The sequence below is a fragment of the Triticum dicoccoides genome, chromosome 6B, assembly GCF_002162155.2.
Source record: "Triticum dicoccoides isolate Atlit2015 ecotype Zavitan chromosome 6B, WEW_v2.0, whole genome shotgun sequence".
In the NCBI taxonomy this organism is placed as follows: domain Eukaryota; kingdom Viridiplantae; phylum Streptophyta; class Magnoliopsida; order Poales; family Poaceae; genus Triticum; species Triticum dicoccoides.
In genome coordinates, this window is record NC_041391.1 from 133,235,533 (window position 1) to 133,261,751 (window position 26,219).

Genomic DNA, 26,219 nt, shown 5'->3' on the forward strand with positions numbered 1-26,219 from the left:
CTAAAGGTCTCAACCCCATTAGTTCCGGTTCGTGCCACAAACCGCGACTAAAAGGGAGGAGCTTTAGTCGCGGTTGGCCTGGCCAACCGCGACTAAAGGCCTTTGGGCACCTTTAGTCGCGGTTGGCCTGGCCAACCGCGACTAAAGCCCGCGAGCGCCCTGGGCCCAGGCATTTGGTCGCGGTTCATCTGCCGAACCGCGACTAAAGACTTCATTAGTCGCGGTTCCTACAGTTTCGCGACTAATGGGGCTGGACGGAAGCCTCTTTTTCTACTAGTGTACGGCTGAAGGCTTACTAATCGAAAAAGAAAACTTTGCCCTCGTTGGGATAAACAGTTGTTTTTCATCAAGTAATAGGAATATCTTTCAGCTCATGGGCTCCATGGAGTGCGGAAATTTCAACTTTTCCTAAAAAAAAACTCGAAAATCTTATATATTACTCCCTCCATTCATAAATATTTGTCTTTTTGGAGATTTCAAATAGACTACCATATACGCATATATATAAACATATTTTAAAATGTACATTCACTCATTTTGCTCCCTATGTTGTCACTTGTTGAAATCTCTAGAAAAACATATATTTAAAAACGAAGAAAGTATAAAAGAAAGACAAAATCCCACGTCTACATGTAGATGCTTCATACATACATCTACATGAACGTACTACCTGTGACAAAAACAAGAAGTTTATTAAACTTCAAAATATATCTCTTCCATTATGAAAAAACTATCGGCTCCGTAGAGCCTGGACCCATGGACCCACTTGGAGGAAGTTAAAATGCAGAAATTAGAAAATACTCCCTCCATCCCATAATATAAGACGCTTTTTGATACTACACTCTTACATTATAAAACGAAGGGAGTAGCTCATAATATGATGGTAGTTGCCAACCTAAAAATTGCCTTGCGCCGTTCCTCTGAAGAAAAAAAAAACTTTGACCAGATGTACTTTTCTTCAAATCCACACAGGAAAAACGAAAAGTATTCCAAAGCAATAGTTATGCTCATTTCCTAAAAACCAGATGTGTCTACATGGTACTTTCCTCTGGAATTCTCGTTTCTATGGTTTTTACGTGAACAAAAAAAAAACTCTAAACCGAATGCATAATACCATTACTATGGTACACACAACTAAGAGCAACTCCAAGCGCGCCTCCAATAAGGCCCCCCAGACGACTTTTCGGTCGCCGGCGCCGAAAAATCGGCCCAATCGCGTCCCCAGGGGCCCATTTTTCACCGGCTCGGGTCGAAATTGGCGCCGACGGACCCAACTCGAACCCGGCGCGCTGGGGGCGCTCGGGGGCGCCGGGCGAATCGTTTTTGGCGGGAAAGCGTCGTGGGGCAGCCGCGTCAGCGACACCGACCGCCTCGTCTTCCCGACGCCTCGGTTTTCCGCGGGGAATCAATGGCAAGGCTGCCGCCGGTCAGCTTCGCCATTGATTCCTCACGGGCGGCGCGTCACGGGGCGGCGCGCCGACGCCTCCCCTCCCTCGGACGCATACACACGGACGCGACGCGGCTATATATGGTCTCGCTCACCGCGTTGGAGTGCCACCTCTCCACACCTCTCCCAGGCGCCGCCGCTGAGCTCCTCTCCCTACCACAGCCCTCCCTCTCCCGTCGGTCTCTTCTCCCCAGCCACTCCCTCTCCCCAATGGCCGAGCGTTTCCCCGGAGACGAGGCGGCGGCCAACGGCTTCGGCCGCTGTTCGCTCCGCGAACAGGAGTCCTGGCTCCTGTTCCAGGCGAACATCCCGGCGCCGCCGGACATGCGCGCCGGGCCGACGGGCTGGAGGCTCAGCAATGGGGGAGTGTCCATTCCCACGTTGCCCGACGCCATCAATAAGTCGTCGTACTTCGCCGACGAGGTCGAGATCGCGTGCGCCTCTCTCACCGACGCCGAGCGCTCCCTTCCCCAGTACGTCGCCGACAACAACGCGGCTTGGACGGCGTACTTGGAACGCCGGCAGCAGCGGCGGCTGGCGTCCACCAACGGGGCGCCGGTGGTCGGCGGCATCAAGAACAGCGAGGGGCGCCACCTCCGGTGGGGCGTCCCCGGCCGCACCCTCGACGGCGTGCTGACGCACCTCGAGGGCGGCAACAACCCCCCGTTGGCGTACCCCCCGGCGAGGACGGCCGCCCCGGCGCACCGCCGACGCGACGGGCAATGGGTGCCAAGGAGGTTCGGCTCCTCCTCCTCTTCTTCCTCGTCGCGTTCTTCCTCCCAATCCTCCGACACTCCATCGCTGCTCGGCGTCAAGGTCGAGCCCGCGGCGGAGACGCCGCTCGGCCGGCGTACACGCAGTGCCGGCATCGTCATCAGCAAGGGCGGTCGGCGCGCCTCCTCGCCGGCTCCTCCCCCGCGCTTCGTCAAGCCGAAGACGGAGTCGGGTCTCGCGCCGGTGAAGACGGAGCCGGGGCTGGCGCCGGTGAAGGCGGAGCCGAGGCTGCTGGCGCCGGTGAAGGCGGAGCGCGGCGAGGTCCAGCTGGACGACGACGCAGCCCTTGAATGGGCGCGCCAAGACTCCCTGAAGATGGCGAGGGAGCGCCAGCGCTTCGCGCAGCGCCGCCGAGGCCGCGACGAAGGCGGCGTCGTCATCATCGACGACGACGACGACGCGCCGCCGCCGCCGCCACCTGCCGGGGAGGGGTCCAGCAGGGGCGCCCGAGTCAAGGAGGAGAAGGCCGACGATGGCGGCGACGACGGCGACTTCTCGGCCTTCAGCAAGTTTTTTTTTGACTAATTTTTATATGTAATGGCATGTTTTAGCCCAAGTTTGCGAATATAAAGCCCAAGTTTATCAAAAATTGACGTGTTTCAGCCCAAGTTTGTCTTTTTCTTTTTTTTCCCACGCCTGGGGCCGGCCCTGCGGGCAGCGGCTGGGGGCCAACTCGCCCCAGCCCCACTTTTTGCGCCGGGTCACCCCCAGGCGGCGATTTTAGGCACCCTGGGAAACCAACGGCTGGATATGCTCTAACGCAACGCAATAACATGTAGGGTCTAGCGTTGTGTGGTCAACTTGTGAAAGCCAAGCAGCTTTGCAGAAAGAAATAGAGAGAAAAAAAAAGATACCCTTGCAGGGGCACACGAATTATATATATGCAAGTTTAAATCTGCAGCAGCAGGACAACCAAAAGAGAAGGGCAACGCGTGTCCTGCATGCACGGCGCGGCCGGGGTCGTCTTTTGCGCCGACGTCCCTAGTTTGCACGTGACGATGCATCGATCGAGCGGTAGACTTGAGATGCATGCATGCGATGCGAGCTCCGTCGCACGAGACCCCTCGTGCGGTCATACAAAACTGTCCGCCACGAACCCTTTGGCCCAGTCTTACATTAACCCAAAGGCTTAGAGTAAAGCAAGGTAAAACCCAACCCCACGTACCCCTCCCTCCTTTCTCAGTTATAAGATGTACTATTTTTTTCTTTTCCGAATCAAATGTATGTATATAAACATATTTCGGATTTTAATGCTTCTGCTTACTTATTCTAGTCTGTGTGTAGTCCATACTAAAATGTCGAAAACGTCTTATAACTCGAAAGAGGTGATACTTTCTTATTGGTTCTTAGATTAGATTAGAGCAAGTAAAGGTACAAAAAATCAAAAGAAAATCATGACAGCTAGAAATTTACATGTTGTTGGCAATTAGTGCATGTGAGTTGCGAACTTCCGATGATCAACCTAGTATGAGTTTCGAACTCAACACCTGCCGGCATACATAATTTGTGGTCTTTTGGTGTCGTAAATAAATTCTTCGAGACCTTACACAGGCAGAGATCAAAATAATACTCCCTCACTAAAGTTAGTGATCTAAACGCTTTTATATTTCTTTATGGAGGGAGTACGTTTTGTCAAATATCAAAAAGGCAGTACGCCCGACTTGACACAAAGCTGAGGAGCCTCTCGTTTCGCCTAAGAAACTAAATCTAAGAGAGGGGCACCTCAAGCTTTTTTACATTCTCCTAAGTGCACGTATACTATATACGGCGCAGATCGCAGTTTCGGGTTGGATCGCACTGCAGGACCGAATTTATACGGGACAAAATAGTTGGTTACGTACGTTGAACGTGGGTGGCTGGACTGCGGCGGACCATGCACCCAAGCAAGGCCGACCTTGGCCGGACAACCTTCCTGGTCGACAACATGGGCGATAACGACCCAGCCGGATGATGCACCCAACCACAACCCACACCACACTCATGATGTATATTCACTCACTCACTCACTTTTCTCTTTTCTCTTCCTCTTTACAATGAGATAACAAGAATAGATCAGCGGAATACGTATCAAGATTCACACACACACACACACACACACACACACGACATATCTTGTGGTGCCGAAAAGCGGGTCTAAAGCATACAAAACGACACGGGTTTTTCTACAAAAATCTCTTCTTGAAAGAACGAGAAACGTCGTCGACGCCTGGATATAGTCCCTTTTTTTTCTCTCTTTTTTGTCCTCTTTATTACAACTGGCAGGTAGAAACATATCAATGAAATATATGTTGAGAATCATACATATCTTGTGCCAAAAAGTGCATCAAATTTTGGCATAAGGCGCCGAAGAACGACAGTCAAAGTCCCCGTCTTATACACTCGCTTTTCTCTTTCTTTCCTTTTCCCTTTACAACAGGAAAATAAAAATATCTAGATTCACTTATATTTGTGTGGTGCCGAAAGGCAGGTCGAGAATTGGAATGCATGAAGCCACAGCATTCTTCCGGATCCGGCCATGTCATGGTAAACAACAAGAATTGTTGGCGTGGTCTCCCTTTCCCCAAGCACCGGCTTTTAACTCTAGAACCAAGCCTTTGGTGTCAACAACCAGGAATCAACAAGGAGTGAGATGGTTTAAGGACAAATTTTGTTAACCTAGGGTTATACAAGATCGATCAAACACTATGTTAGCATCCTCAACATTTGGGAGAACCAGAAATGGGACGGGGTTAAGCTGTGTAGCTAGATATATCTCCTATAGTTCGCAATTTCGATCCCCGTACATCACATGGTTTCTCAAAGGAGGCTAAATGGCTGTATGGTTTTTGGAAGGAGTATACATGCTTTTTCCTCTTTTCTCATCTTCTTTACAGCTGGTCGGTAGAAACATATCAATGAAATATATGTTGAAAATCACTCATATCTTGTGGTGCCAAAAGGCAGATTATTTTGACATATAAGGCGCCACATCGCTCTTACAGGGGCATGGCGAAGAACGACAGCCAAAGTCCCCATCTACATATAGTCGCTTTTCTGTTTCTTTCTTTCTTTCTTTCCTTTTCAACAGGAAAATAAAAATATCAAGGTCCACTTATATTTTCATGGTGACGAAAGGCAGGTGGAGAATTGGCATACATGACACCGCGGCATTCTTCCGGATGTCATGGTAAACAACAAGAATTGTCGGCGCGGTCTCCCTTTCCCCTAGCACCGACTTTTTAACTCTGGAACCAAACTTCTGGTGTCAACAATCAGCAACCAACAAGCAGTTAGATGGTTTAAGGCTAAACATTGTCAATCTAGGGACATACATTGCTTTTCTTTTCGAACTGCAGCTTCACAAATTGAGAGCAGGTGCACATCTCCATCAACCATTTGGTTAGCATCCTCAACTTCTGGGGGAACCAGAAATGGGTCGGGATTAAACGGCATAACCAGATCTATATCCTATTGTTCGCGACATCATTCCCTGTACATCGCACGGTTTCTCGAAAAAAACATAAGAGTACAACCCATTTTTCAAACCGTCGCTTCGCAAATTCAGAGCAAGCAAACATCACCATCAACCATCAAGCTCCCCCAAGGTGCATCTTGTCGACCCGCCTAGAACCGCTGCTTCACAAATTCAGAGCAAGCAAACGTTGGTACTAAGAAAGAGGAACATAAGAGTGCAACCCATTTTTCGAACCGCTGCTTCACAAATTCAGAGCAAGCAAACCATCAAGCTCCTCCGAGGTGCATCTTGTCGACCCGCCTAGAACCCTAACGTGGGCAGGAACCAGAGATCTAGGGGATCTGGTATCTCCCATGCTTTGGAAGGTGTGCCTGGTGATGGGTACATCTCGCTATCCTGATATGTGCTGTGACCACAGGAGCAATTCAGCGCAGGCGAGGTGACACCACTAGCTAAGGACACACAACCAACAATGAGGAGGCTAAGGTAAGCCCAGCCAAACAGCATGTGTCAACAGCGGTTGATGTGTCCGCTAACCAATCTGTGCCTCTTTCTTAGTACCCAAGGCATAATTGCACAGCGATGAAAAGCATGGCAGAGGAAAGTTAGGAGCCCCTGCAGTGCAGCTTACTTAGCTGTGGCTGTGTGTGAGGCTGTGGTTGTGCATGCTCCCAAAGGACATGACACCTGCTGTGCATGCATGCCCCTTGAGCAGCATTACCAGTGCATGCGTGCATGCATGCATGGATGGTTGGATATATGGGCCTACACCGCACCCAAATGAAATGAAACCCTCCCTGCTGATCTATAGTTAACACTATGCACATGGATCACGGTAATCTCATTGCGTTGTGATGATCTGTTGAACCCTGCAGCAAAGCGCCCCCGAAGACCGACTGACCGACGGCTTGTTTGGAACACATTTTGCAGGTTTTCCCATGAGTTCAGCGAAAACGGTTCGTACCGTGTATGATTCGCCTACGCCGGGCCTGAAAGCCAATGGAAAAGGTTTTGAAAGTACGAGAAAATTCAACAAAGAGCGAAAGGAAAACCGGTAGAGAGGGCGGGGACCGACTCAAGCTTGTCTCCAAAACCATTCTCCCAGGCCCCCTGTTTGATGATCCAGGCCCCCCAATCTGACCGCCAACTTGGAAGATGTGTGTTTGTGGGCGATACATACACCTGCGCAGCGCAAGTTGGGGATCATGGCAAAAGAAGAAATCCCGGCCCCCTTCTCCAACCATACCATACCATACCATACATACACCAGACCATATATGAGATGAGATTGAGACGAGATGAGATGGGATTCAAGGGGGTAAAAAGGTTTGTGCGCCTTTGTGAGTGAAGTGGCATGGCACATTGCAATCTGACAAGCAAGATCGCAGCGTGCTGGTGGTTAGTTAGTTAGTCAGTTGCCTGCATGCTTGAATCCTGGCTAGCTGCTGGTTTTGCACCTAACATATACTGCCATCCCTTCCCAAGTGGTTTCTCCCTTTTACTTACCCCTCCCCTCACTTTTCCCTTCTTTTCTCGGTTGGATGTAGGGCATGCCTCTACGTCAAAGGTACTTGTAACAGCGTACCCACTAAGTTTGTGGCTTCATCGTGTACAGCTAAAATACACCAATCTTAAATAACTGGATATTAAATCGAATACGATGTGCAACACTATAGAGCAACTCTATTCCAGCAAGCACCGCGGAATTAATTAGATTCATTACCAGCTGGTCAAAGCATAACCAAGTTTCAGATTATATAGAACTGGGCTGGCAGGACAGCTTAAGTAGAGTACAACCTTTAAAAATGCAAATAAGACACAACTATGAACAATAAATCGCTATTTATGGAGATCAAGAGTATGGCTAGGGTGGTATATGACAAACCGCCCTGCATCTGAGCTTGTTGATTCCTTAATTATTATTTCCGGTCGGGAACATAAAACCGGCCTCTCATTTTCAGCATATCTAAACTCCCAAGGCATCGCATATCTTCGATAGGCAGTGCGTGCCTGTACCAAACATAAAGCATGGCTTGGAACACCACAAGCATTGCATTTCTCTGGACCATTCATCTTATCTGGTGTATGTGGGGGTCTTCCTTTCTTGCTTTCTCTAGGGCCAGCGTACAATTTTCTTAAACATTGCCATGTTAGGTTCCCGTCAGGAACCATACAAGGTATGGAAAGGAAAGGGCAAAGGAAAAGAAAAAAAGGAAACTTGCAAGGTTTGTGTTCTTCCTCTTTTGATTTTGAGTTTATCCAAACTTGTATGCACGTTTTCGAAACCAGATGCATGTGTCCTCTTGCAGTTGCATAGAATGAAATCAGCAAATAATTAGCCCTTCGTAATCCCTACAGGAGGCCCCAGCCAGCAGGTAAGAAGGCAAATGAAAACCAGAGTTCAAACAGCGATGCCTGCAGCTTTTATGCTTTTAAACCTTATGTTATGCGTACGAATGTACAGTCGTTGCTTGATATCGGTAATTTGACACAGTGACCTCTCTGCCTTGCACTCCTAACTGTGCATGTTCCAACCAGCCCCCTACTCCCCAAATCCAAACCGATCATCAAATCTTTTTCTCTAGTTGGTGAGGCTGTGGGGGCGGTGATTGTTTCACTGTGAACAACCTCTTGTTGTGGTCACACGTTGGCCATTAAGACAAGTGGGGCACACAGTGCAGGAGTGGTGGTAAGTGGTCACAGCAAAGGGGCTCAAAATGTGGCAGTGGTCTCATGATCTTTTGGCAATGGCTCCCAGTGAGGATACCAAGTTTCAGGCTATAAACTGTAGCTCCACCAAGTGGTGCAGGTAATTCTGGGTGCTAGAGGATAGGACGTGCTCAGAAAAGTCTATTATGTGGGTGGCCAGTCTTTTGTTTGTTTGGCTTCAATTTGAAATGGATTTCGGCTTTCAACCGAGTCACATGAAGTTTCTCTAAATGTAAATGTAATCCATGTTTCTACCAAGTTCGTGAGTGACCAGCCAAACAATTAGAAGAAATGGTAGACGGTTTTATCAGTAAAAGAATGATAGTGGATAATGAAGGGAGCAATTGGGGCTCCATTTCATTCTAGTATTTCATTGTAACAGAAGTGGCAGTGGGTTGCATCCCTTATACCTCTTGTTTTCCTGGACTGGGCTCAGTGGCAGCTTTACGTTTACCGCGCTTCCTGTTATATGTTATTTTGCAAGAATCTAGTATGCAGCGCACATGAGGATCTTCCTTTGGTATTGTTTTGTACAACTTCTTTGCTGCCGACCTCTGGGCAGACGAAACAAGAGCCTGGTACATCCTGCATACAAAAATGTCATGTTTGAAATGGATATCCCACGAGAAGAAATCGGACAAGGTGTCAAAGCGAGCACACTGATCATGATATCACATTGCCTAAATGGAGCTTGCCCAACTCCCTGAGGAAAATCAAGCCACCATTCTACAGTATAATGAATTCTCAACTTATGTCCCTCCCAGGTAAAGAAACCAACCTCAAGGAAGTCAACACGTTGTGTGGAAGGCCAGAGGATTCATATTCTTCCCAGATCTGCTGGGCACGTTGTGAATCCTTTGCCTTTACACATGCGCTGAGAAGAAAATCAAGGCTTGTCCGAGAAACATTTAGCCCGAGCTCTTTGACAGCACGGAGAAGCTCCATTCCAAGATCCAAATTTACAGGCTCCATTTCCCATATTTGGCAGAAGACCTTCAGATCAGTTCATACAAGTAAACAAAAAGTAAAGTTAAAACGAAAGATATATCTCAAAAGGTTTTGGTTCATGAAGAAAAAGGTTTTTCAAAACAATTACAGCCTTTATTCACACGCATTTCTACCAGCAACAAATACAGTTCAGCAATTTAATAGATAATTAAATCAAGGTTTGGTTATTCAAAATGTCACGCTAGTTAGTCTGAAATGAATCTCTGAACTAAGCAGCAGAAAATAAACAAGTGAGATGACATCAAACATTAAGCCCTACAGGAAAAAAAACATAATCCAATAGGAAAAAGTGAGTAATAACATAAAAATCAAACACATATCCGGCAACATAACAAAAGGTTCCATTTTCAACACATATAGAACAAAAGATATGCAATGGAAAAACATAGGTCAACGCTGCTCAACCAAATAAAACGATTCTACTATTGAATACAATCCCTAGTAAAAGTGTAATGGGTTAAACAAGATAGAAAAGTTGCAAAGCAATGAACAACTATTGCATCTGGAAGCCGTAATCTATGGAGATCCCCTAGATCAACTATTATCATGCAAAAACTCTTCAGTAATTAAAGATGGTGTGTACAATTCCAAAAGAGGTCACTTCAATTATAAGATGAAATATACACACTTTTGAACAAACTAAGGGAAATCAGAAGATCATCAGGTGCCCCTTTAAGAAAGGTCGGATAAATACCTGATCAACAATCATGTATGTACTCATTTCATTTGTCTCCTTCAGTTGCTTAAGTAAATCAACAGCGGCACTGGCAAATGTATCAAATAAATAGTAAGTGAATTTATTTTTGCGGAGATAGTGAGTAGAAAGTTAACTAAATAGCAGTAGAAATTCGGTTGCTTAAATAGGAGCATCAATTAGCATACTCAGGGTGATTGTGCTGAACACAGTATTGAAGCACTCTGCCGCACCCATCAAACCACATGCCTGGCTCGCTCACCTCCTCCAGAAGTTGATACAGTCTATCTAGCTGGTCTTCTGTTTGAGTATGCTCCTGCAGAAGCAAATACGATACTATAAGCAATGGAAATGAGAGCAAAAGAGAATGGAAGCATGCAGGCACCACTCATCTCAAGTTTTGACAGGGAAGGTGTCACAGATTTACTTACAATCAGGGCTATTGCAGCCTTTGGTTCAAGGTAGCCTCCGGATTGCTTGATTTCGTCAAACAATTCAAGTCCATCTGATACCTTCCCATTCGATGCAAGCGCTCCTACAAGCGCGCTTCTTACTTCACTGAGGCACTTAGGTGGTATTTCCTTATCCAGGGCAACCTAATGAAACAAGAATGGTTGTAAGCACATCGAACAAAATATTTTCCTTAGTTGCTTACATTAGAATTTAGCAGTAAATAACCATTAACATGTACTCCCTCCGTCCGAAAATACTTGTCCAAGGAATGGATGTATCTAGACATATCTTAGTTTTAGATACATCCATTTTTATTCATTTCTCCGACAAGTATTTTGGGACGGAGGGAGTATCTAACTAAGAGATGCAGTGTATCATGTGCGAGAAGAATTGGAATGTGGAAGACTGAAGGTGCAGAAAAATGGGTGGAAATTCTAATCATAATCAGCGATCATAATTTACCTGTTTGGCCATGTCAAAATTCCCAAGTCTTGAATATGCATTAATTAGTGCCATATATGCATGCTTGGTCATTTGAACTCCATCTCGCCTTAGTTCATCCAGGTACTATCAACAATTCAATAACCAGAAATTATGTCAGCGGGAACCATGAATAGCAATGGATTTGTACCATCGAAACTTGAAGGAACATTATAGGTCATAGAGCGGGATCCGAACGCTGTGTGATGAGGAATTTATCGATGTGGTATAATGTAGGTGATGTCACCAGGAACGAATGGGTAATCAAAGGAGGTGGAAATTGACAGTACGCGCATGGAGCAGTAGAACTTCTATTTGAACCAGGATACAGGAACAGTGCCAACAGCAAATGATCAGGTACATGCAAACCTTTGATATTTTCTCCTCACAATCACAGTTTGAGATCAAATAACTGAATGTTTCAGAGTCTGGTTTTACTCCAGCAATCTGCATTTGCGACATGACCATTTGTGCTCCATTGTGATTTTTCTGCAGAACAATATACCAAGTTAGAAGTTATGGGGAAAATGTTGTGAAGGCATAAACATGTTGAAATGGAGAGTGTACATTATACGCTACAGAATGTCATGTTACATTAGTAGACTTTGCAACTTTATGCATCTTTGTGTACTTGAGTGGCGGCTTTGCCATACGGTACACAAACAACTCCAGTATGGGACATCTCATATGCGTTATGTATTGTATTTGTACTAGCTAAGCAGGTTGAAGAAGTATGATGACGATAATCAACAGTGGGTCACTGTCAGCGTCAGGCATGTGAGATAAACAAAATGAAGGAATGGCAAACAGGAATTTTTACCTCTCTAAAATATCCAGCTATAAAAACATTATAGAGACTTATGGGTCAATGTCAGCAATAGGTATGTGAGAACAAAATGAAGGCATGGCAAACAGGAATTCACCTCTCTAAAATATCCAGCCATAATAACATTATACAGGCTTACGGTGGACGTCTCCCCAGATTCTTCTGCATCTGTGAGTATAGTGTAAGCACCTTCAAACTGGAAGGAGAAAAGATCAATGAACAACAGTGTCATACTATAACTGATGTCTAGGAATAGCAGGTGATCCCCATCCTGACTTACATCTTTCATTTTTACACATAAACTTATCATGCTCCTGAAAGTTTCGGGTTTCAATTTCAACTTGTAGAGACTCATCAAATTATATAACGGACGAGCCTGCAAAATAAGCACCGATGTCACTTGACAATAACTAAATAATGGTTAAAATAGATAATGCTACCAGTCAGGCAGACACTCAGTCAGACTACCAACAGTTGATCATCCATGGTTGAACAATGTTCCTGATAATAAATTTATGCCTCAACATCTTGAACAAATGTGGCACAACAGTTGATTAAGAGCTTTAGCTAGTCATCCTACAACAATGGTAAGGGAGGAACAGTATGTTAATAGGTTCACTGTGTTTATACTAGAAAATTGTTGTTCTAATAGGTGTATATGCTTGTTATTACAAGTATATGCAGTCATGTACAACAGAGCAGTGCACTTAAAAATGGTAAATTCATGTAACCTATAAGACATACCCTGGTACTTAATTTGAACACAAGGAACACACTCCAGCATGCCACACCTACATATAGAACGACTTACCATGTGAAGCTCGTAGCCTTGCTCACAGGCATTTATTATTGGATTGAGCAATTCAATCGGCACACTGGGATTGGATTTACAAAGGCACTCAGCCACATCAAGAGCTAAGCTGATCTGTAAACAAAATACGCAAACAGCTTAGTTACAAAGATTGCATTGACAAATCAAGAATCACAAAATCTAAATGCTAAGCATTAAGACTAAAATCTCTCCATAAGCATAGCATATGCAATATCAAGTGGCACAAGTAGTAAGGTCCCAATGTTGCTTAGTGCATGCATCAGTTATACAACACTTCATGTCTACCTACTTAAGAAAATGTTTTCTGAAGTCGACAGAAGCACCAAACATTGCCTAAGGAGACAGCGGCACAAACTTAAATAGATCAACATGCTTATATCTACCCTAAATATAAACGTTGCAATAGGCACCCACTCTCTATCTAATAAAAATGGGTATGTTTAGATCTAAGTTGGCCAAGATTTTCTTATGCCTAAGTCGATGGTGCTAGTGGTGTGATAAAATATTTTCCCTCATCTAGCGTGAATCTTAATGTAAAGTCATCCGACGGCTCAGTACAGTCTACTTAGGAGCAGTTTTTTTGGGCGGCTTGAAAAATAAGCTGCCTCTCCCCAGCTTAAAAAATAAGCCGCTCCCTAAATTTGTTGATGCTTCTAAATTAGTTATCCCATAACTAGTTCAGAAGCTGTAATGAATCACAGAGGTGGCTTGTGGGAAAAGCTGGATAGGAGGCGGCTTATTTATTAAGCCGCCAAAAGAACTGGCCCTTAGACATAAGAAAAATCACAAACGACTTTTAACAAAACCAAAAAATTGTTATTTCTAGTACCACAGATTTGTTGATACATCACCGAGCCGGTCAGACGGACACATGATGCTTGCCTAATTTGGTTTGGTATCCAAACCCAGCATGTACGAAGCAATTGAGCTTGTTGATTGATGACATTGGCTATGAAATCACCACATGCAGTACGGGTTGGATTGCTCTCTGGCCATACAAATCGACTTGCTTCGGATTTACAGATGTAGTTTGAATTTCAGTCATCATAATTTATATCCTCAATATAATTAACAGAGCGGATTATTTAGACTATGTGGACAAGCATGGTGGCTGGTTTGCCTCTTATATTAACAATATAATAGATTTATAATAGAGCAGTGAGTGATTTTTGCCAATACCTTCGATGAACTGCAGCAAAAGGAGATGATCCTGTCATATACACCAACAGAAGGTGCTACCTTAAACTTCTCTTGCCATTTATTAAACGCTGATATAACATCTTCAACCTTCATGAAAATACATTACCAACAGATGTTATATCGATGAAGCTTAGCTGAAATGGCTTTGTTAACATGATAAGTAGCTGCATTCGCTCAGGTAGTAATGTCTTCCAGCTTATATTAGGAAAATGGGGCAGCCAAAGGAATTTTGCAATAAATAGTAATCTGATAAGCAATCATTTCTGGTAAAAAAATGATAACCAGTCATGACCGACATGGTATATAGATAAAAGATAAATAAACATGTGATTGCTTCCATGATATCAAACACCGTGTCAATAACAAGGATCGTTAAAAAAATATGGTTCTGATAGCGATGCCGATTGAAAATTGATTCATCTTTCCTACTAAAAATAAGTTTAGTTGACTGATCTTTTGAATTACACAAAAATATGTATACTACAAAGAGTAATTACACCCAATGCTCTGCACTTCTGCAGGCATGTAGCGTGCATCATGGAAGTACAGCCTACTCCACTACATATAATTAAAAAGGAATTTCTATTTTGCCACTCCGAAGAATAGCATTTGGGTGTTTCGCTACTCATGTTCTTTGGGGCAGTGAATCCCTAATAAATCCATGATAAAAAAAGGTAGCAGCAATACCATATGTGCTTTCTTGAGTTATGAAGTTATGATTTTGTAGTAAATTAGTGATTATTGTAATGTCATAAGTTGCATAAGTATTATGTACAGATACTGCAGGGGGGTTTGTTTTATTTAGTAATTATTGCAATGTCATAAGTTGCACAAGTATTATGTAAATATATTTAGCACAACGTTGAAGAATACTAGGCAAACAGTCCATCGTATATTAGAAGCTATATGTATTACCAGCAGTTACCATAAATAATAACTCACCTCTATACTCGGTATATTTGCAGCATAGTCAAAAATTAAGGATGAAACTTTTACATCGGAGTATTCTGAAACAGAAAATAAACAAAATTAACAGATAAAAGATGAGCATAGTGCAGAAACAGAAACTAGAAAATGTACTGTATCCTTCAACTATGAAGAAACTATTACAATGCAAAGATTTTTCAATAAAATTAGTTGAATGTTCATCTTATAGCCATCAAAATACTTTGATTAGATTTGGAAATATGTGCATAACTTTATCACCTTTTGACGTCATCTTCTGAAGAAGTTTCTCAGCATGGTTCTCCAGTTTGAGCCTACCCATATACTTGAATATACTGGATATGTACTTCGACCCTAAAACTTTTGTTGGGTCAAGTAATTCCAAGAACGTGACAAAATCCATCTTTCTGTTGCTTTCAGCAAAGGCCAGCATATAGCTTTCTGTAAAACAATGCATTGATTAAGGTACTATAGGGAGTATGGTATGTAAGTTTACAAACTGTGTAAGATGCATATACCCAAATAGAAGGTTTTGACTGTGATTTTGGGCCATTACCTGCTATGCAATAATCAGCTTCATCACTGCAGTCTTCAACAGAGCGACAAAGTTCTCGAATGCTTTCTTCATCTTGAGCTCGAATCAAGAGCAACATCTCGTAATAAGGTATCCTGGAGCAGGACCGTGGATTCGCATCCCTAAAAAATGCACTGAACATCTCAAATTCCTCCAACAACTCCACATCCACCAGGTACAAGAGAAATGGCCCGTAACTGTCTTCCTCGATCTGAAACCCCCTATCTTTCATCATCTCAAAAAGCCGATATGCCCGAAAAATATGTTCCACTGCTGAGTCAACGTCCCCGCAGGCCCTTGCCTTTTCCAAGCAAACCCTAATCAATGCATTGAACTCCTTGGGACCGGTATCCCTCCCCAGCCTCCCGAAGAACTCGAGCGCAGACTCGGTGCCAAGCTTGTCGGCGCACATCCGCATCAGCCTCGTGAAGCGGCGGCTCTCCGTGTTCTTGAAGATGTAGCGCTTCTTCTTCTCCCTCGCCACCTCCTTCCGCAAGTGCATCATCATGCTACTCGGCTGCGACCCTGCAAACCACTCCATGTCCAGTATCTTGTTGCCGATGGCGTCCACGTCGTCTTCGGACTCCTCTGGCAGCGCCTCCGTGGCCCCGGACTCTTCCGCTTCATCAGGACCTGAACATTAATAATCAGATAAATCAGGGCCTGAACATTAATAATCAGATAATCGCAGTTGCAGATACAGTTCCACAGATATTGAAAGAGCAGCATTTGGGGGGGTTGGGTGTGGTGACAGTTGAAGCAGAGACTGCATAAGAATACCGTTCAATATGGACAGGATCTCCTTGGTGAAGTCACGGGAGTTGTCCTCCTCCTCCCCATCTGAGCAAGAGAGGGGAGACGGGTGAGTAGGGAGCAAATGGCGAGCGAGAGTGGGGGTGGAGTCGGTTACCGTTGGCGAGGGCGTGGGGGAGGGAGGAGGGCAAGGCGGTCTTCTTGGAGGCGGCGGCCTGCTTGAGGCGGAGGAGGGAGGCGGGGGAGACCGCGGTGGCCGGGGAGACGGCGGGGCTGCGGCTGGTGGAGGGGCGCTTCCGGGTTGCGAGCTCGGGCGCGGCGGCGGCCACCTTCTTGGTCGTCTCCAGGAGGCGCTTCCACATCGGTGGCGCGTGGCCGAGGGCGGCGGGCGGAGCAGCCGCCGCAGCCGCCGCCAGTAGGTCGCAGCGCGGCGGAGGCGCGCCGGCGCGACGAGCGTGCGCGTGCGAACCAGGCGGCGTTTTCGCGGGTCGGTGTTGCGGTTGGACCGGGCCCAAACCCACCTTAAACACACCACGGAATAATAGGGCCCGAGTCCTCTCAAGAGAGAAAAAAAAAATGAGTTCCTCAAAAGAAGAGTAAAAAACAGAATCTGTGTACAATTTTCTTTTTCTTCAAAAAGGATCTGGATCTGTTATAAATTTTATCGGAAATACCAAACACCTCAAACAAAATAAAAACTACATCGAGGTAGCTGGATCGATGAAAGACCACTTCCACCACTGAAACGAGTCGCCGACATGATGTTGTCACCACTCTTCTATTAGAGTTGGCTTGACCTTGTCAATGATAACCCAAAAGCCTTCATGCATGTGCCCCTAAGAACCAGTGCCCTCGAGCCGCAATCATCATCGTTGAATCCTTGAATAGACCTAAAGCATCTGACATCAAATCTCGTCATCGCATATGCACTACGAGAAAGTCTAACCTCGTCGCCTTATGAGAACCACCTACTCATGTGTTGAGATCAAGAGATTCCATTCGTACCATTTGAACCTTGATCTCTAGCCTCTTCAAGTTGCTTCCCATTCCAATCCTTCTCCTACCCAAGCCAAATATATGAGAGAGAGATTGAGTGTTGAGGAGACTATCATTTGAAGCACAAGAGCAAGGAGTTCATCAATAACACACCATCTATTATCTTTTGGAGAGTGATGTCTCCTAGTTTGGTTAGGTGTCATTTGGGAGTCTTCAAGATCATCTGGAGTTGAACCAAGAAATTTGTAAGGGCAAGGAAATCGCGTACTCTGTGAAGATCTACCAGATTGAGGCTAGCCCTTCGTGGACGAAAACCATGGTGGAATAGACAAGGTGGTTTTTTCGTGGACCCTTCGTGGGTGGTGTTGGAAATATGCCCTAGAGGCAATAATTAAATGATTATTATTATATTTCCTTGTTCATGATAATTGTCTATTATTCATGCTATAATTGTGTTATCCGAAAATCGTAATACATGTGTGAATACATAGACCACAACATGTCCCTAGTAAGCCTCTAGTTGACTAGCTCGTTGATCAATAGATAGTCATGGTTTCCTGCCTATGGACATTGGATGTCATTGATAACGGGATCACATCATTAGGAGAATGATGTGATGGACAAGACCCAATCCTAAGCATAGCACAAGATCGTGTAGTTCGTTTGCTAGAGCTTTTCCAATGTCAAGTATCTTTTCCTTAGACCATGAGATCGTGTAACTCCCGGATACCGTAGGAGTGCTTTGGATGTACCAAACGTCACAACGTAACTGGGTGACTATAAAGGTATACTATGGGTATCCCCAAAAGTATTTGTTGGGTTAACACGGATCGAGACTGGGATTTATCACTCCGTATGACGGAGAGGTATCTCTGGGCCCACTCAGTAATGCATCATCATAATGAGCTCAATGTGACCAAGTGTTTGGTCAGGGGATCATGCATTACGGTACGAGTAAAGTGACTTGCCGGTAACGAGATTGAACGAGGTATTGGGATACCGACGATCGAATCTCGGGCAAGTAACGTACCGATTAACAAAGGGAATTGTATACAGGGTTACTTGAATCCTCGACATCGTGGTTCATCCGATGAGATCATCGAGGAGCATGTGGGAGCCAACATGGGTATCCAGATCCCGTTGTTGGTTATTGACCGGAGAGTCGTCTCGGTCATGTCTGCATGTCTCCCGAACCCGTAGGGTCTATACACTTAAGGTTCGGTGACGCTAGGGTTGTAGAGATATTAGTATGCAGTAACCAGAAAGTTGTTCGGAGTCCCAGATGAGATCCCGGACGTCACGAGGAGTTCCGGAATGGTTCGGAGGTGAAGAATTATATATAGGAAGTCAAGTTTCGGCCATCGGGAAAGTTTCGGGGGTCACCGGTATTGTACCGGGACCACCGGAAGGGTCCCGGGGGTCCACCGGGTGGGGCCACCTATCCCAGAGGGCCCCATGGGATGAAGTGGGAGGGGAACCAGCCCCTGGTGGGCTGGTGCGCCCCCCCCCCCTTGGCCCCCCCTGTGCCTAGGGTTGGAAACCCTAGGGGTGGGGGCGCCTCCACTTGGCTTGGGGGGCAAGCCACCCCCTTGGCCGCCGCCCCCTTGGAGATTGGATCTCCTAGGGCCGGCGCCCCCCCCCCTAGGGGCCCTATATAAAGAGAGGGGAGGAAGGGCTGCGCACCCATGCTCCTGGCGCCTCCCTCTCCCTCTGCTACACCTCTCCCTCTCGTAGAGCTTGGCGAAGCCCTGCCGAGATCGCTGTTGCATCCACCACCACGCCGTCGTGCTGCTGGATCTCCATCAACCTCTCATTTCCCCTTGCTGGATCAAGAAGGAGGAGACGTCTTCCCCAACCGTACGTGTGTTGAACGCGGAGGTGTTGTCCGATCAGCACTAGGATCATCGGTGATTTGGATCACGACGAGTACGACTCCCTCAACCTCGTTCTCTTGAACGCTTCCGCTCACGATCTACAAGGGTATGTAGATGCACTCATCTCTCTCGTTGCTAGATGAACTCCATAGATTGATCTTGGTGAAGCGTACAAATATTTTATTTTCTGCAACGTTCCCCAACAGTGGCATCATGAGCTTGGTCTATGCGTAGTTTCTTTGCACGAGTAGAACACAAATTTGTTGTGGGCGTAGATGTTGTCAATTTTCTTGCCACTACTAGTCTTATTTTGCTTCGGAGGCATCGTGGGATGAAGCGGCCCGGACCGACCTTACACGTACGCTTATGTGAGACAGGTTCCACCGACTGACATGCACTAGTTGCATAAGGTGGCTAGCGGGTGTCTGTCTCTCCCACTTTAGTTGGAGCGGATTCGATGAAAAGGGTCCTTATGAAGGGTAAATAGAAATTTGCATATCACGTTGTGGCTTTCACGTAGGTAAGAAAACATTCTTGCTAGAACCCTATTGCAGCCACGTAAAACATGCAACAACAATTAGAGGACGTCTAACTTGTTTTTGCAGCATATGCCTTGTGATGTGATATGGCCAAAAGTTGTGATGAATGATATATATGTGATGTATGAGATCATGTTCTTGTAATAGGAATCACGACTTTCATGTCGCTGAGTATGACAACCGACAGGAGCCATAGGAGTTGTCTTAATTATTGTATGACATGTGTGTCAATGATTAAACACCATGTAATTACTTTACTTTATTGCTAAACCGTTAGCCATAGTAGTAGAAGTAATAATTGGCGAGCAACTTCATGGAGACACGATGATGGAGATCATGATGATGGAGATCATGGTGTCATGCCGGTGACGAAGATGATCATGGCGCCCCGAAGATGGAGATCAAAGGAGCTACATGATATTGGCCATATCATGACACTATTTGATTGCATGTGATGTTTATCATGTTTTTGCATCTTATTTGCTTAGAACGACGGTAGTGAATAAGATGATCCCTCATAATAATTTCAAGAAAGTGTTCCCCCTAATTGTGCGTCGTTGCGAAAGTTCGTTGTTTCGAAGCACCACGTGATGATCGGGTGTGATAGATTCCAACGTCCACATACAACGGGTGTAAAACAGATTTACACATGCAAAACACTTAGGTTAACTTGACGAGCCTAGCATGTACAGACATGGCCTCGGAACACAAGAGACCGAAAGGTCGAACATGAGTCGTATGGAAGATACGATCAACATGGAGATGTTCACCGATGATGACTAGTCCGTCTCACGTGATGATCGGACACGGCCTAGTTGACTCGGATCATGTATCACTTAGATGACTAGAGGGATGTCTAATCTGAGTGGGAGTTCATTAAATAATTTGATTAGATGAACTTAATTATCATGAACTTAGTCTAAAAACCTTTGCAAAAATGTCTTGTAGATCAAATGGCCAACGCTCATGTCAACCTCAACTTCAACGCGTTCCTAGAGAAAACCAAGCTGAAAGATGATGGCAGCAACTATTCGGACTGGGTCCGGAACCTGAGGATCATCCTCATAGCTGCCAAGAAAGCATATGTCCTAGAAGGACCGCTAGGTGAAGCACCCATCCCAGAGAACCAAGACGTTATGAACGCTTGGCAGTCACGTGCTGATGATTACTCCCTTGTTCAGTGCGGCATGCTTTACAGCTTAGAACCGGGGCTCCAAAAGTGTTTTGAGCAACACGGAGCATATGAGATGTTCGAGGAGCTGAAAATGGTTTTCGAAGCTCATGCCCGGTGTCGTGGTTCTAAGCCTGACAGTAGAGTGGGGGGTAGGTATGGAGAGGCAAGTTCCTAGCTATGGAGAGGTTGTAAGCACAAAGGATGTACGAGTTCAGGCCCTTCTCGGAGGAAGTAACAGCCCTACGTCTCGGAGCCCAGAGGCGGTCGAGTGGATTATGAATGTATGGATTACAAGGTGCCGAACCCTTCTGCCTGTGGAGGGGGGTGGCTTATATAGAGTGCGCCAGGACCCCAGCCAGCCCACGTAGGAGAAGGTTTAAGGTGAGTTAAGTCTGGGGCGTTACTGGTAACGCCCCACATAAAGTGCCTTTACTATCATAAAGTCTACTTAATTACAGACCGTTGCGGTGCAGAGTGCCTCTTGACCTCCTGGTGGTCGAGTGAGTCTTCGTGGTCGAGTCCTTCAGGCCAGTCGAGTGCGTCCTCGTTGGTCGAGTGAGTCCTCGTTGGTCGACTGGAAGGCGACCTCTTCTAGGGATGTCCTAGGGTAAGTTACTTGGGACAGGTTCGTGACCCTACCCTAGGTACATAACCCCATCATTAGCCCCCGAATGGATTGAGGCTTTGAGTGAAGAAGGAGTTGATGTCGTTTCCGATTAACCTTTGCGCTCTAGTTGTGCGCTGTTTTGGATCAAAGAATCTCTTCGTTGACAGAGAGCAATTCGTCTTTGGTCGACTCGATCCATTCTATTTTTGCGTCGAGTGATCTTTCGAGCTTCGTCGATCTCCGAGCGATGGATCGCCGGAATCACCGCGTCTGACAGACTGGTTTGTTGTTCGCGGATTCTGCGGGGTGCGAAATTTGGGGGCGCGCGCGAAGCGGGGCAGACCGCGGCGTTCGGATGGGACGGGGCGTAGACGCCTCGATCTCCGCGCCGCCTTTTTCGCCACATATCCAGTCCTCATAACTGCTCACAGATATGATTAGATCGACCGGGCCCACTCGTCAGCCACTCGGAAGGGACCTTATAAATGTGCCCGGCGAAGATTTCTGTGCTGCGCCTCCGCATTCTCCCTCTCTCCCTCTGCTCCCTTCCTCCCTGCCCAGCGTGCCCGCTCTCGCCTCCGCACCGCTTTCCTTCGTGCATCTCACCGGCGACCATGGCCAAGGAGAAGACGGCGGCGCTGGAGCGTGCCAAGAAGGCGTCGGCATCGGAGAAGGTGAAGGGGAGATCCACCAGCCGCAGAGGATCCTCGTCCAGATCCCGCCTGCCGAAAGGCTGGGTCCAAGGCGACTGGATCCAGTCGACCATCACGGAGAAGGACCTCCTCGACATGGCCAACGAGGGCTTGATCCCTCACGGAGCTGCGAGGTTGCCGGGGAAGGAGTGGCAGCCACAACCAGAAGAGGGTGAGTGTGTGCTTCTGGCCACTCATGTCGATCGGGGGTTTTCCTTGCCACCGAGCATTTTCTTCCGGGGTTTCTTGAATTTCTTTGGAGCGCAGCTCCACCACTTTACCCCAAACTCCATTGCCTACCTTGCTGCATTCGTGTCCATGTGTGAGGGTTTCTTAGGCTGTCGACCGCACTGGGGTTTGTTCAAACATATCTTCACGTGTCGCTCTCAGACCGTGAAGAAGGCGAGCCCAGGTGACGAGAAGACCCGAGTCGTCCAAATGTGTGGGGGCCTGGGGATTCAGGTGAGGAACAATAGCACCTTCCCGCCCATGTCTTTTCCCGAGTCCGTCAGGGGCTGGCAGTCGACTTGGTTCTACTGCCAGGTCCAGTCGACGCCAGGGCAGTCGAGTGGACTCCCTCCGTTTACCATGGACCGAGTGAACAAGGCCTCCCCCCTGAAGCTGATTCCGGAGGAGAAAGCCGACGTGAAGATGTTGATGGAGCGCGTGGTGCAGCTGGTTCGGGACGGTGTCACAGGCATGGACCTCCTGGAGGTTTTCCTCAAGCGTCGCATCCAGCCTCTCCAGTTCAGGAGCCACTGCATGTGGTTGTACTGCGGGCCCGAAGACGAGACTAGAGTCCATCCAGAAGAAGTCGACGATGTCACTCTGGAGAGGTGGATGGCAGCCGTTACCGGAAACAGGGACAACCCGCGCGGAGCCAGAAGAATTCCTCCACTCGACCACGACAGCATCCCAAACAAGGTACACTTGCTCTGCTTTCCATCGCCCTCGTCGTATTCATTTCTGCTAACCCTGTCGACTGGTCGACTGATCCTTGTTTGGGCGACTGCTAGGCCTTCACCGAGCTATACTCGATGCCCAATGGGGCACAAGCTTCGACTGAGGAAGGCGAGGCGAGCGGGGGCGAGGCGAGCGGGGGCGAGGCGAGCGGGGGCGAGAGCCAGGAAGAGGAGGAATGGGACTCGGATGCTGCAGGGGATGACGACGACGATGATGATGATGAAGGTGATGAAGATGACATCGAGGACGAGGAAGAAGAGGAAGAGGAGGTCGTTCCGCCGCGCTCAGAAAGGCGGTCGAAGCTTGTCCACGACCCTTCGACCGAACGTGGTAAGGGGGTTGCGACCGCCACCCAGTCGACCAAGCGCCCCCGGACCACCTCTCCGGCGCCGACTGAAAAGGCGCCGAAGCAGCCCAGGGCGGCTTTATCGAAGCCGACCAAGCTCCTGCCGAAGATGAAGGTGTCCATCCCCACCATTTCAGGGTAATTGTGTTGCTCATATTTTCTTATTCTTATGCGAACTTTATCTCTGGTCGACACTGATGTTAGTCGACCGATCCTTTGGAGTTGCAGTGCTGCTACTTCTGAGACCTCGGCCCGGGCCGATGACCACGAGATGGAGGATGCCGCAACTTCGAATCCAGGTGCTGTGTTCTTAATACCATTCTTAGTCGACTGACTCGCTATCTCTGATCCTGACCCTTCTCTGCAGCTCCACCCAACACTGTTATCGATCTTCCTGATGATGATGAGGATGAAGAGCCGCTGAAGCACAGGAGGAGTCGAAAAGCGTCCGCCAGCAAGGTGCCTCAGGACGTGTCAGCGCCTGAAATTCTGACTGTGGAGGGAGAGAACACCACTCGACACACGGTGACCTTCGCGACCCCACTGACGAGTGCTCAGCAGCCCTCCCTCTTCACGACTCACCACGTCCCAGAGGACCAAGCTGGTGCGGCGAAGGAGGCGATACGCCAGGCGGGACTCATGATGGAGCAGCTGAAGACCATCCGGGATGCGAGCCAGGCAGCTTATGACGCCAGCTCTGCCCTCCAAAGCAATGTCCAGGTCAGTCGACTGCTGTTTGTTCTGCTGGATATGCTACCAAAAACTTTTCTTTTCCGGGATTTATATTAGTCACCCACTGGGAGTGTCGAATAAACTCCGTGTTAGCGGGGGCACGCTGAGTGCACCCGCTGGGTGTAGTCCCCAAGGCTAAGGTCGGCTGCTGGCAGTCGGCCTTAGGCTTTATAATGTCAATCTTTCTATCAGTCGACTGGTCGACTGGATTTCGCAAACCGGTGGGGGCACGCTGAGTGCACCCACTGGGTGTAGTCCCCGAGACTGTGGTCGACTGCTTGCAGTTGATCACGGTCTTAGATAATGCGTCTCGCACACTGTTTTTTTTTTTTGAGGTCGACTGGTCGACTTTGTCTTCAACAGGATTAGTGGGGGCACGCTGAGTGCACCCACTGGGTGTAGTCCCCGAGACTACGGTCGAATGCTTGTATTCGGTTGTAGTCTTAGAAACTTGTGTTTTTCCCTTTCCACTCGGAAGTGAATTATTTTTGACGTTTAGTCGATTGGTTCTTCGCAGAACTCCTGTGATCTTGTGGCTCGCTACTCAGAGCTAGAACAGAAACATACTCAAGTCGAGCTGAGCTTAAAGCTGGTTCAGGAGAAGCTGACAAAGGCAAAGGAGGAGACTGAAGGTATGTTTGGTGAGACCTTGACGACTGTTTTTCCTCTTGCTTGTTTCAACATCTGATCTTGCTGTGTCTTGCAGGTAAGGTAAGGGAGGCCCAGCAGAAGAAAGACCTTGAGCTAGCTGAGAAGATCAAACTTGCTGACGAGAAGTTAGCTTCAGTCACCAAGCTTGAACAAGACAATACCAACCTGAAAACTGCTCTTGGGATTGCCAACAAAGAAGTCAGTCGACTGAGAACTGACAAAGCTGCCTTGACCGAGCAAGTCAGCAAATTGACTGAGAAGAAGGCTGCACTGGAGGCCTTCCTGAGTGGCTTTGCCAAGAAGCTGTTTCTTATGCTCGAAGGTAAACCCCCATGTTTGGCAAATATTTCTGACTGTGGCTTCTTCCATTCGACTATCCCCTTGACTTAGTGATCACCCTTGCAGAATTTTGTCAAAACTTTGAAGAAGAAACCAGCCGACTGGAGCCAAACCTTGACCCTGTCAATTCTCCGGTGAATGACGAGGTTGCCATGGATATCTTCCGACTGGAATCTCGCGTTGCATCCGTCGTGGATTATCTCGCAAGGCTGAAGGCCGCCACAGCTCGCATCGACTCGACGCTCTGGCCTGAGGAGACACTTCAGAATGACCTTGAGTCATTAATGGCCCGCTTGAACACGATCCCTGGTCGAGTGCAGGAATGGAAGAAGTCCTCGGCTCGGTGTGGTGCAGATGTTGCTCTGTGTCTGGCCCGAGTCCACTGCAAAGATGCACGAGAGGAGAAGCTGGCGGCTCTTCGGGTGGCCAATACCAAGAAGCACGACTTCAGGTCCTTTATGGAGACTTTCCTTGCAGCTGCCACTCGGATCGCCGACGGAATTGACCTTGATGAATTCGTCGCACCTTCCAGCCCTCCACAGTAGGGGTAAAAAACTTCTTATGGCTCGACTCTTTTAAATTTGCCTCGGTATGCCGAGTGGAATTGTATCCGACAAACTTTAACAGGCTTGACGCCTGAGCACTTTCGGTTCCTTTAGACATCGATTCAAACTTGAATTTGGCGCTTGAATATGATTGCCTTCGGCTCAAAATGTCCTTTGCAGGTTCAAAGCAAGGTGTCTGTGCTTAGGCGAGCGCTTGGACTGCAACTAAGCCACCGAGTGAGAGGGTCGCTCTTCACTCGGTAGGATTTTTATAACTTAGGCGAGCACGAGGCTGCAGCTAAGCCTCCGAGTGGAAGGCTGGCTTACCACTCGGTAGGATTTTGATAAACTTAGGCGAGTGCTTGGACTGCAGCTAAGCCTCCGAGTGAGAGGATTGCTCTTCACTCGGTAGGATTTTTGTAACTTAGGCGAGCACGAGGCTGCAGCTAAGCCTCCGAGTGGAAGGCTGGCTTACCACTTGGTAGGATTTTGATAAACTTAGGCGAGTGCTTGGACTGCAGCTAAGCCTCCGAGTGGAAGGCTGGCTTACCACTCGGTAGGATTTTGATAAACTTAGGCGAGTGCTTGGACTGCAGCTAAGACCCCGAGTGA

The 26,219-nt window shown here is 47.2% G+C and overlaps 1 protein-coding gene and 1 long non-coding RNA gene across 3 annotated transcripts; one reads left to right on the top strand and one right to left on the bottom strand.

The window, feature by feature from the left end:
• Positions 1-5,465: 5,465 nt before the first annotated feature.
• LOC119323551 (pentatricopeptide repeat-containing protein At4g04790, mitochondrial-like) lies at positions 5,466-16,628 on the bottom strand. The gene is made up of 17 exons (XM_037597238.1): positions 16,307-16,628; positions 16,177-16,236; positions 15,379-16,029; positions 15,084-15,263; positions 14,820-14,884; positions 13,857-13,964; positions 12,657-12,770; positions 12,126-12,221; positions 11,943-12,041; positions 11,389-11,508; positions 11,002-11,106; positions 10,518-10,682; positions 10,275-10,402; positions 10,087-10,156; positions 9,163-9,377; positions 8,795-8,969; positions 5,466-5,833 (listed from the first exon to the last, which is right to left on the bottom strand). The coding sequence occupies exons 1-17, from the start codon at positions 16,509-16,511 to the stop codon at positions 5,825-5,827; spliced, it is 2,565 nt and encodes an 854-aa protein (XP_037453135.1). The 5' UTR covers positions 16,512-16,628; the 3' UTR covers positions 5,466-5,824.
• LOC119323552 lies at positions 7,779-11,831 on the top strand. Of its 2 annotated transcripts, XR_005156395.1 has the most exons (4): positions 7,798-7,900; positions 8,034-8,050; positions 11,257-11,376; positions 11,515-11,831. It is a non-coding gene; the product is annotated as an uncharacterized LOC119323552 (long non-coding RNA). The 2 variants fall into 2 exon arrangements; XR_005156394.1 differs by lacking the exon at positions 8,034-8,050 and having other exon boundaries at positions 7,779-7,900.
• Positions 16,629-26,219: the final 9,591 nt, after the last annotated feature.

What these genes read in the sequence shown, in the direction of transcription:
- LOC119323551 (XM_037597238.1), bottom strand. Translation starts at nt 16,511, where the DNA reads ATGTGGAAGCGCCTCCTGGAGACGACCAAGAAGGTGGCCGCCGCCGCG. An exon ending in TATGTGTAAAAATGAAAGAT is followed by an intron (nt 12,042 to 12,125) that starts GTAAGTCAGGAT and finishes TTCTCCTTCCAG; the next exon opens with TTTGAAGGTGCTTACACTAT. An exon ending in CATACATGATTGTTGATCAG is followed by an intron (nt 9,378 to 10,086) that starts GTATTTATCCGA and finishes ACTGATCTGAAG; the next exon opens with GTCTTCTGCCAAATATGGGA.